The sequence below is a fragment of the Octopus sinensis genome, linkage group LG10 (assembly GCF_006345805.1).
Source record: "Octopus sinensis linkage group LG10, ASM634580v1, whole genome shotgun sequence".
NCBI classification, from domain to species: Eukaryota; Metazoa; Mollusca; class Cephalopoda; order Octopoda; family Octopodidae; genus Octopus; species Octopus sinensis.
In genome coordinates this window covers 14,813,691-14,825,996 of record NC_043006.1, presented here as the reverse complement: position 1 = coordinate 14,825,996, position 12,306 = coordinate 14,813,691, and the positions used below count along the sequence as shown (strand labels likewise).

General features: G+C 37.1%; 1 protein-coding gene across 2 annotated transcripts in view; it reads left to right on the top strand.

Annotated features, from left to right (window-relative positions):
- LOC115216439 overlaps nt 1-10,215 on the top strand; it is a 32,165-nt gene extending 21,950 nt beyond the window's left edge. For both annotated transcript variants that reach the window (XM_029785777.2, XM_029785778.2), the window contains exon 2: nt 8,992-10,215. In XM_029785777.2, coding sequence (XP_029641637.1) covers nt 9,001-10,128 — 1,128 coding nt within the window. In that variant the 5' untranslated portion in view covers nt 8,992-9,000 and the 3' untranslated portion in view covers nt 10,129-10,215. The remainder of the gene's footprint in view (nt 1-8,991) is intronic.
- Nucleotides 10,216-12,306: the final 2,091 nt, after the last annotated feature.

Below are 12,306 nucleotides of genomic sequence, written 5' to 3'. Positions count from 1 at the left end.
CCCCAGTGCGTAACTGGTACTTTATTTATCGACCCCGAAAGGATGAAAGGCAAAGTCGACCTCAGCGGAATTTGAACTCAGAACGTAAATAAGGCTAAGCATTTCGTCCGACATGCTAACGTTTCTGCCAGCTCGCCGCCTTAATATTAGTTTTTAGTTCTATCTAAATGTATATCTTCTAGAACATTGTCGTTTTATAAGATTTTGCTGGCAAATTCTTAGTACCTTCTTAAACTAACATAAACATTTATTTACATAAAAGAAAACTGTGGGGAAGGAAGGAAGAAAGAAAAAAATCAACGATGCAAGACCAAGTGCTTCAACTGGCCACACACCACAAGGCTCAACAGAACCTGCCAAAGTCGATCAGCACGCTCGCAGCATTACCGCTGTTGGTCTCTTGCCAAAATTTGAAACCAATATTTATAACTAGTTATAAGGCGACAAACTGGCAGAGTCGTTAACACGTCGGAAAAATTACTTAGCAACATTTCACCCAGCTCTTTACATTCTGAGTTCAAATTCCGCCTAAGGTTACCTTTGCATTTCCTCCTTCTGCGATCAACAAAATATGCACCAGTTGAGTACTAGATTCAATTTAATCAACTAGCCACCACTACCACCACAGAAAAATTTCAGGACTTGTGCCTATGGTAGAATATTATTACTACCTATGAAGACACCAACCAGGCAGAATCGTTGGAGTGTCAGAAAAACTGTTTTTCGGTATTTGTTTCACCTCTTTACACTCTCAGTTTAAGACCCAGAGGTCAACTTTGTCTTTTGTTTTTACTGGGTCAATAAAATAAAAGGGCAATCCATAAAATATTTTTCATTTCTTTAATTTTTTTCAGTTGAATCGCTTATGTTTGTATATAGTTTTTGTGTATGTGTATACATATACATATACACGCATAAACACCTACATACAAACACAAAAAATACACATACATAAACAATTCAACTGTAAAAAAATGACAGAAAAAAAAAAAAATTCCACGGAAATAGCCGAACTTTCACTTCTCTTATACTTTCTCTGGGAGGCGTGTGGTTAGGGTATCAGCATCATGGTCGTAAGATTGTGGTTTCGATTCCTGGACCGGGTGACGCGTTGTGTTCTTGATTAAAACACTTCATTTCACGTTGGTCCAGTCCACTCAGCTGACAAAAATGAGTAACGCTGCGATGGACTGGCGTCCCGTCCAGCTGGAGAACACATATGCCATAGAAACCGGGAAACTGGGCCCATGAGCCTGGCTAGGCTTTACAGGGGCACATTTATTTTATACTTTCTCTGAAAGCTAGCCAAATAAAGCACCAATCAAGGGGCTATCTTTCGATAAAAGAGGAGATATAATGAAAATATTTGTTCAGCAATTTCCGTAAAAGATTTTTATTTCTTCAATTTTTTTCGGTTGAATCGCTCGAGTTTTTTTTTTATGCATATTTTGTGTATGTATGCATATTTGTGTATGTACTGTATATGTATGTGTATACACATACATACACACTCTGGTCTGATTTGGTATGGTTTCTACTTTCTAACACCAACCACTTTTGGTTATATGCCATTGCTTCTGTGAGGCCCAACACTCGAAAGGTGCTTTTTCTGCGCCACCAATTACATGACACCTGGCATCGGCCATGACTGTGATTGCATTTAGCTTGATGGGTCCTCTCAAGCACAGCATATCGCCAAAGGCCTTGGTCACTAGTCATTGCCTCCATGGGGCCCAATATTCAAAGATCATGCTTCACTACCCTGTGCCATGTCTTAGATCTACCTCTCCCACAGGTTCCCTCCACAGTTAGAGATCGGCACTTCCTTACACAGCTGTCCTCGTCCATATGCGTCACATGACCATGCCAGCACAGTCGTCCCTTGCCCACCACACCCGATGCTTCTTATGCCCAACCTTTCTTTCAAAACACACTGTTGTACATACACACTGACGTTGCATATCCAACGAAGCATACTTTCTTTCTTTCAAGCCTACGCATGTCCTCCTTTGACTAATATCATTTAATTTCATTATTTTGTTACCCATGTAACCTATTTAAACAGTTGTCAATCTGTTTTCTCTGACTTTCACATTTAGTTGGCAGCAACCATATGCAAGCTGTTTTATAATCATTTCGTCTCATTCGATACCCTGACCCCCAATGTTTGTTTTGTGTGTCCTCGTATCATCCCCACTTTTTCTCAACCTTATGGTGAATAAAGAAATACTCTCTCTCTCTCTCTCTCTTTCGTCTGCCTTTACGTTCTGAGTTCAAATTCCGCCGAGGTCGACTTTGCCTTTCATCCTTTCAGGTTTGATAAATTAAGTACCAGTTACGCACTGGGGTCGATGTAATCGACCTAATCCATTTGTCTGTCCTTGTTTGTCCCCTCTATGTTTAGTAAAGAAATTATTATTATTATTATTATTATTAGTTAGTCGTCTTGTTTTTATCACATGCTTTCACTGCACAACCAAGCACAGCTGTATTTACCTCGGGTATGTGCTGTGGTTTGTTTTGGTGTTGTTATTTCCATTGTATCGAAAGTTCTTTACGTAGAATGTGTAAGATGCCTGGTAGTGTTATTTTCTGTATGTTATTTATATTCGTAAATTCTGGTGTTTTTGGTTATGTTTCTCTTTCTCATTCCAGTTTTTACTCCAAATGTCAGAACTATTTCTTTATTTTCTTTCTAGAATTTCCTTTCATCATTCATAAATATCGCTTTTTTATATTTACACCGTTTTATACAGCTTTAAATATCGCTTTCTTTTCTTCGTCTTCATAAAGCTGTCATTTGCAAAGCAACATGACTTCGTAAGATAACATGAACCATGCTTTCACTAAGTGCTTCAAGTACCAATTCTGCTTCAAGCAGCTGTAGACACTTTAACCTTGTAGCAAGTACCTAGCAGGATCTTGGCCTTTTGACCGACAGATTTAAAAAATAATTTTTTGTAACTAAACACTTTCAAACTTTGACACTGGTAAAATGTGTCATATGAAACATCTTTTACTCTTAGTGTTTTTGAGAAAAGCTTATATTTAGGAAGTTATTTCACGTTAAAGTTGTAGTATTTCGGTAATTTCAACCAATCAATGACGTGTATTCAGCTGAATAAAATTACTGCTGTTGTTTGTCAACAACAACTTCTGGCAGTGTATATTTCGTTTGTCACTGTTATTTAGCCCTAACCCTAACCCCAAAACCTTAACCCTAAAACCTTAAAGCTAAAACCAGTACAAATGCACGAATGATTTCATAAATAACAGTGACAAACGAAATATACACCGCTGATAGTTGTTGCTGACAAACAACAGCAGTAATTTTATTTAGCTGAATACATGTCATTGATTGGTTGAAATTACCAAAATATGAGAACTTTAACGTGAAATAACTTCATAAATATAAGCTTTTCTCAAAAACACTAGGACTAAAATGTATTTTATATGACACATTCTACCAGTGTCTGAAGTCTGAAAGTATTTAGTTACAAAAAATTATTTTTTAAATCTGTCAGTCAAAAAGTAAAGATCCACCTAGCTTAATAGTTAAGAATGTTAAAGTCACAATCATAATATCATGGGTTCAATTCTTGGATTGGGTTGCACTTTGTCTTATTGAGCAAACAAATGTATTTCATGTTACTTCCATCTACTCAGCTAAAAATGAGTCCTAGTCAAGTACTGGTGGGGTGAATTCTCTCCTTCCAGCTGCCACGGCTTAGGTGTTCCACTTTGACCCACTTGGATGTAGGCCAGTAGAATCATTACCCAGTCAGACAAAATGCTTCGTGGCACTTTTTTCTTGCTTTTCATTCTGAATTCAAATGTGGTTGAGGTTGACTTTGCCTTTCATTCTTTTAGGGTTCATAAAATAAGCACTGGGCGGGGGTCAATGTAATTGACTGACCCTCTCCCTTCAAAATTGCTGGCCTTGTGCCAAAATTATAAAGAATTATTGCAATCTTGCTTTAATTCCCAGCATCTTAATTATTGATAGCTCTCCAACTTGCTTCTGGGTGATGTTTATTTGGAATAGGTCTAAATGTCTAACAGAGTGCAAAGACTTGTATTTCATTCCTTGATCGTTAAATCTGGGCCATTTGGTTTAATCTTCTTAGTCTTTAATCTTAATCTTCTTACAAGAAGGAACACCTCATCTTTCTGAAATTCTACTGCTAGCAGATTCCTTATTTGGCACCTGCTTCTACTGTTTTTGTGCTTTGACATGGAAGTAAGTATCTAGTTAGATATATCTATTTGTATCTGTCTAATCAGAAGAGGGAATAACAATGCCAAGGAGCTTTCTCAGGGCCTCCAAGACAAGTAAGAAGAAAGCTGGGTGTTATCCTCAAACGAGGAATCTGGACCAAAAGTTAGTTGCAGTGTGGACTTCTTTAATGGCACCCAAAATCCAGGCATATATGTTTGATTAGACAACAGATTAGCCTGTTGCCTCTCAACCAAGCCTAATATTATTCACTTGCTTTGTTACCCCAAATGCTACCAGGGTCAACTTTACTTTCCATCGTTTGGGATTGATAAAATAAGTACCAGTTGAACACGGGGGATTGATAAGTTAAGTTAACCCCTTACCCGGCAGAAACGAATATATGCGTTTTGACCGAAATCGTTTTTTTCTATCTCTGGCGAGTTAACTCGTCAAAAGATAGACTCGCCAAAATCGACAGCGTTTCTGCCCAAAGCGGTAATTTAAAATCAATATCATTAAATTAAAATTCATAATAAATAAGGTTTGAAATATACCTCGAAATCACCATTCAAAACATAGTAAAATAACACAATTAAAAAATATGTCTGAAAAAATACATTTATTTTCAAAATAATTGTTGGGTAAGGGGTTAAGTTAATTTTTTGGCTCAAAAACCAAAAAGCAAGGCCATGTAGGGGGACATGGAGTTATGTACAGAGAGGGTGTTCATACAAAGAGTTCAGGCCATTTGTGGTCTGACTTATCCCCCTCCCCTAAAATTGCTGGTCTTGTGACAAAATTTGAAATCAATATTACTCACCTGCTTGTAGATATTCTGTAGCTGCTTAAAAAAATTGTCCCTGCACCATTTTTTGATTCAGGTTTCCAGCCCCGGCCCCTCTCTCGTTCCCTTTCTCTCTCTCTCTTTCTCTCTCTCTCTTTCTCTCTGCTTTTGTTTATTTTGTTTGCAATCTTCTCTCCTTTTTTATTTACCTATCATCATCATCATTTAACATCCGTTTTTTCCATGCTAATATGGGTTGGACGGTTCGACCGGGGTCTGGTAAGCCATGGAGGCTGCACCAGGCCCCAGTCTGATCTGGCAGTGTTTCTACAGCTGGATGCCCTTCTTAACGCCAACCACTCCGTGAGTGTAGTGGGTGTTTTTTACGTGCCACCAGCACAGGGGCCAGAGCAGGCTGACAAACGGCCACGATCGGTTGGTGCTTTTACATGTTACCGACACGGACGCCAGTCAGGCGGCGCTGGCATCTGCCATGTTCAGACGGTGCTTTTTACGTGTCACCAGCATGGTTGTCTTAACTACAATTTCCATTTGCATTTTAATTTTGATGTATTCATCTTTTCACAGTACAAAAAAGTTTCTTGTAACTCATTCTATGTTTCCTCTCCAGACATGTAATAGATATGATGTAATTGCTAATAATATTACCAAATATATCGTATCTATTACGTTTAGTAGATTTCTTTCAAAACCCATCACGTCTGACCTAAAACCACTGTAGCATATAGCAGTTGAAAGCCGAGTCACAAGTGAGTCATCACACTTGAAAGATATATGTATTACGCAACTAAATTAACAACACTATTAAAAACTCTTATTTAATAAGACGGATAATTCTGCTCCCTTGATACTACATTCCAAATTTCAGTTTTAAGGTGGCAGGACCAGGTTCCAAAAAGCATTTAAAATATTAGACACTTCCAGCAAATTATAAAAGCGTTTTATTTTTTGTATCAGTCATTAGGAATGCAGTGCCTATGACTTCTTTACAGGGCCCTGAGACTGGTAGGAAAGTGGGAGGGATGAAAGTATCTTCAAACTGGGGACATAGCCTAAACGTTTGCATCAGAATGGACCTTGTTAAAGGTACCCAAGGCACCAGCTGGGAGTGTTAAATCAGGCAGCAGATTAGTTCTAACACCGAAGGAAATTACTTCTAAATTTTGAAAATTTTATTTTCATAAATATTCATCATCATCGTTTAACGTCCGCTTTCCATGCTAGCATGGGTTGGACGAATGACTGAGGACTGGTGAGCCAGAGGCTGCACCAGGTTTCAATTTTGATTTGGTAGAGTTTCTACAGTTGGATGCCCTTCCTAACGCCAACCACTCCGAGAGTGTAGTGGGTGCTTTTACATGCTACCAGCACGAGGGCCAGTCTGGCGATACTGGCAACAACCTCGCTCAAATCTTTTACATATGCCACCGGCACAGGTCCCAGTAAGGCGACGTTTGTAACGATCACGCTCGAATGACGCTTTTTACGTGCCACTGGCACGGAGGCCAGATAGCCGCTTTGGCAACAATCACACTCAGATGGTGCTCTTAATACCCTACTAGCACGGGGCTCGAGTGCCAGTAAAGCGACGCTGATAACAATCACGCTCGAATGGTGCCTTTAAAGTTCCACTGGCACTGAAGCCGGTTAGCCGCTCTATCAATGATCACACTCGTATGGTGCTCTTTGCACCCTGCTAGCACAGACGCCAGTCATCGAATTTGATTTTTATTTTTATAAATATTATCCTGAATAATTATATATTTGACACTGGTGCCCCACCCCGTCACAATATTGAACTTAGCTGATGGATTTCTATCGCTACTTTTACAGACTGCAAGGGATCCATGGACTGCAAGTTAGAAACATAGGGTTTCTTTAATTGTCTTTAGCTCCTCCAGTTGGCACTATTTTTATTAATGTTTATAAAACAAGGTGCATTGTGCTGTAGTAACACTATGGAGGACCGAGCCTACAGGTTGTTTTCCTCCATCCCCCCCCCACTATCTCTCCTTCTTTCCCTCTCTCTCTCTCTCTCTCCCACTAGAAAGATTTTTGTTCATTATGCAAATATTATAAGCATTACTTCTATGTTAATATTGATTTCAAAAGGTGGCGAGCTGGCAAAATCATTAGCACGCCAGGCGAAATGCTTAGTGGTATTTCGTTTGCCATTACGTTCTGAGTTCAAATTCTGCCGAGGTCGACTTTGCCTTTCATCCTTTCAGGGTCGATAAATTAAGTACCAGTTACGCACTGGGGTCGATATAATTGACTTAATCCGTTCATCTGCCCTTGTTTGTCCTCTCTGTATTTAGCCCCTTGTGGGTAGTAAAGAAATAGGTATTTCGTCTGCTGTTACATTCTGAGTTCAAATCCACCAAGGTCAACTTTGCCTTTCATCCTTTCAGGGTTGATTAAATAAGTACCAGTTATGCACTGGAATTGATGTAATCGACTTAATCCCATTGTTTGTCCTTGTTTATCCCCTCTATGTATTTAGCCCCCTGTGGGCAATAAAGAAATAAATATTGATTTCAAATTTTGGCACAAAGTCAGTAGTTTGGAGGAGTGGGTAAGTTGATTACATCAACCCGCCCCAACCTTTGGGCTGGCTGGTGCCCATTCCCCTTTGCTATCCTGAGGCTTTTTTGGAGCTGGATTTTCTACAGGGAGTATGCCCTTGCTTACCCCCAAACTCAGTTTCTAGACATGAGTGGTCCTGAGACCAAGGCCTCTACCATAATTTTTAAGAAATGTGGTGGAAAAATAGTTCAGGAAGGCAGGGACGCTACTCCTTGAGACCCCTTTTGAAGCCCCTCTACCATTATGTTAATATTACTATTTCTATTAAGGTGGCAAGCTGGCAAAATCATTACCATACCAGGAAAAATGCTTGGCAGCATTTTGTCCATTCTGAGTTCAAATCCACCAAGGTCGACTTTGCCTTTCATCTTTTCAGAGTTGATTAAATAAGTACCTGTTACGCACTGAGATTGATGTAATCAACTTAATCCCTTTGCTTGCCCTTGTTTGTCCCCTCTATGTTTAGCCCCCTGTGGGCAAAGAAATAAATATTGATTTCAAATTTTGGCACAAGGTCAGTAGTTTGGAGTTGTGGGTAAGTTATGTTCCAAGTTCTAATTCAACCAAGGTTGACTTTGCCTTTCATCCTTTCAGGGTTGATATAATCAATTTAATCCCTCCTCCATAACTTCTGGCCTTGTACTAAAATCGGAAATCAATATTAATATTGCTATTAATAATAAGGCAGTGAGCTGGCAGAATCATTAGCACGCCAGCCAAAATGCTTAGTGGTATGTCATCCATCAAAAGCGGCAAGCTGGCAGAAATGTTAGCACGCCGGGCATAATGCTAAGCCGTATTTCGTCTGCCGTTACATTCTGAGTTCAAATTCCGCCGAGGTCGACTTTGCCTTTCATCCTTTCAGGGTCAATTAAATAAGTACCAGTTATGCACTGGGGTCGATAAAATCGACTTAATCTGTGTGTCTGTCCTTGTTTGTCCCCTCTATGTTTAGCCCCTTGTGGGTAGTAAAGAAATAGGTATTTCACTTGCCGCTACATTCTAAGTTCAAATTCCGCCGAGGTCGACTTTGCCTTTCATCCTTTTGGAGTTGATTAAATAAGTACCAGTTATGCACTGGGGTCGATAAAATTGACTTAATTCATTTGTCAGTCCTTGTTTGTCCTCTCTGTGTTTAGCCCCTTGTGGGTAGTAAATAAATAGGTATTTCATCCATCATTACATTCTGAGTTCAAATTCCATTGAGATCAACTTTGCCTTTCATCCTTTCAGGGTCAATAAATTAAGTACCAGTAGGGCACTGGGGGTCGATGTAGTTGACTTACCCTCGCCCCTGAAATTGCTAGCCTTGTGCCAAAATTTGAAACCAATATTTAATGTTATGCACACTACAACCTCTTGTCATTTCTATTTTAAACAGGAAAGCATCATGAATGAGAATGAATCGCAATCCAATGAGAGAACCCTTACTGAAGATTTAAACAGGAACACCTTGGAAGACAATCCAGAATACAGATTTCAGAATGCTTGCTGTCTTCATAGATTTTTCAGAAAAATTTTTAGATGTCTATTTTTCCTAAAAAGATTTTCTTCAAATGCACAAAAATATATTATTTGGATTTTGATAATTGTACTGTCTCTGTCTGGTGGACTTTATTTGCGATGCTATGTTTTCCAGAAAAGATCTGTGGTTCTCTTACCATTAGATATTTCTGTTGTAGACACAATTATGCCTCTCTTTTGCTCCAGCGTATCAATTTGCTATAAAGGAAGCAAAATTAAAGTTCATGTTTTATCAGAGAAGCCTGAACTTAGCAACGAACAAGTCCAACACAGCTATACAGATAGCTTTATCTTGAGGGAAGAAAATGAGAAAATATGGCCCATAAGTTTACAACAGAATTCGTCTTTATCAATGACACTGTGTAGTAAAGGACTATCAGAGATTGGTTTAATTACAGGCAAAGAAAACTTTGAGAAATGGGAATCGGAGAAAGGATGCAGTCAGTGTTTGGAGAGTTTTACTGTTGATTCTACTTGCCTGAAATTCAATTTGTCACAACCAACTGCTAATATGCACTATATTGTTTTCAAAAGTATTGGAAAAGGATCACTTATTAAGGCAGATATTTCCCTGAAAAGAACATTGTATAAAATTCAAGGAAGCGATTTTCATTTCAAAAAGAACAGCAACTGTTTTAAAATACCAGTGAAAATGCAATCATCCGAATATATTTTATTGCAGTCTTTGTCAAAAAAATGGGAGTTTATTCCAGTAACAATCGTATACAATACTAGAAATTATATATTTATCATATTCTTTCTTGTTCTACCATGTTTTCTGGGGTCATTGATTTTTTCTATGACAGAGCGGTTATTTAATAACTATTCTGATGAAGATTTAGAAATTGAAGATCATACAAGCACGTTGTCAGTTATTGAGTACCTTGACTCGAATAGTCCACCATCATACGATAGCATCTTCCCTGAAAATGACCCTAACACACTACCATCTTACCAAAAATGTGCTGAAATCGGAATCCCAAAAACATCTTGAACAAAATGGATGATGAACGCCTTTATTTATTCATATATTTATTCAATCAGGCATGTTACTGAATATATTTTTTCACTCAAAATAAAATCGAATGAAGATATTTAAAAACAAATTAAAAAACATAGCATCAAGGATCACTTATGAAAGCTGTATATATATTCTTTTACTTGTTTCAGCCATTGGAATGTGGCCATGCTAGACCATTGCGTTGAAGAGTTTATTCGAACAAATCAATACTTTGTACTCATTCTGTTGGTCTCTTGTACAAGACTGCTAAGTTATGTGAACATAAATAAATGAACAATGGTTGTATGTGGGAGGTGGACAAACACACACACACATATCCACAACAAGCTTCCACACAGACACCAACTATTAAATTCACTCACAAGACATTGGGCAGTCTGAGATTATATACAAGTCACTTACTCCAGTGCCATGAAGTAGGGTTGAACATGAAATCACATGGTTGCACTGTGAAATTCTTAACCACATACCCATGCCTGCACCTATATGTATATATATATATATATATATAGGGAGAGTTTACGAAAAAGATAAAAGACGAAGACAGGTGGTGTACAAAACAAACAGATGTATTAGTATAATGCTCAGGAATAGAAAAAGTCTTTTACGTTTTGAGCCTATGCTCTTCTACAGAAAGGGACGCAGAAGAAACAAGGAGAGAAAAAAATGTGTACTGACTATATATATATATATAGTCAATTCAAGGAAACAAACAACAAAATTAACAATAACAAACAACAAGAGGACATGCATAAGGAATGTATTACTTTGTTGCTCAATAAAAAGAGAGAGTTTTTGACATTTCAAGCATAGCTCTTCATCGGAAAGGAGAAAGAGAAAAGTCCAAAGAGGGAAAAGAAATTACCAATGGCATGTGTATAGCTACATATATATATATTTATATCTATTAAATAGAAAGGCTGACTAACAATAACAGATGTAAGGAATGTGAAAAGTTCCATATACAATTTACATGATGTAATCAAGTCTCATCTTTAGAGCTGTTTCGAATAATCGATGACTGGTTGATATAACCATACATATTATGCAATGAATCTATAAAACTATTCGTTGGTTACCAATTAAATAAAAGCAGCAATTAAAAGGCTTAACAGAAATATTTTTTTGTTATCTCACAGTTTCTTACAATTCATTAACACTTAACTTACAAAAACAACAAAAAAAAAACATATTCAGCACTCAATTTTTTTACCTCATTGCTTAACACTAAACCAATGCAAAATCAAATGATTATTTATAACAGTGAACTAACTGATATTTATGGATGGTGATTCTAAATTACTGTCATATTGCCATACTAACCCTTTAACATTTAAACCGGCCCTTCTACTTGTATGTTCAAAGGGAACAGATCCAACTTCTCACACCTGTCCCACAATGTCATTCTAATTTTTTTTTTTTTTTTTTCAATCTCAAAACTATGAGATAATACATGGTTATTTCGAAACAATGTGAATAAACAAGCATTTCGTTTGATAAAATAAACTGAATACTGAAGGACAAATACACAAATCAAAATCACAATGAACTTCCTTCTTGATGAGAAATTGGGAAAATTAAAATGTAACATTGATTGTTTGAGATTTGTAAAAAAAAAAAAAAAAAAAAAAAAAAAATTAAATTAATAAATAAATCTATTTTTTACTTTTTAATTCATGTTATTTTTATATTTTAATTCATTTTGCATTTTTACTTGCTCGTATTTTTACTCATTCTTTAACCCTTTCGTTACTGTATTTGTTTTGAGATGCTCTGAGTTTCCTTCAATTATTTTAAATATAATAAAGAGTTTAGCAAAATAACTTAGTTATCATTCAGCTAGTATTAGGAACATAAATTGCGACTAAGGTTTGGTGGAAGATTTTAATGAAAAACTTATGAAAACATGACATTAATACTACAGAGCCAGAGACGGTTTTGGCCAGGTTAGTAACGAAAGGGTTAAAATCTTTCTGTTTTGATGGAGTTTTTTCTATGGCCTATTTTATGGAGACCTTATTGTGTGTATTTCATATTAAACCTACATGTGGAATATAATATATAAACTTTTATGGTGTTTTCTTTTAGTCAGTCCTCTGTAACTTGGTCAACATGCAATTTAGAGTTCTAAAAATTATAAGTAAATTGCAA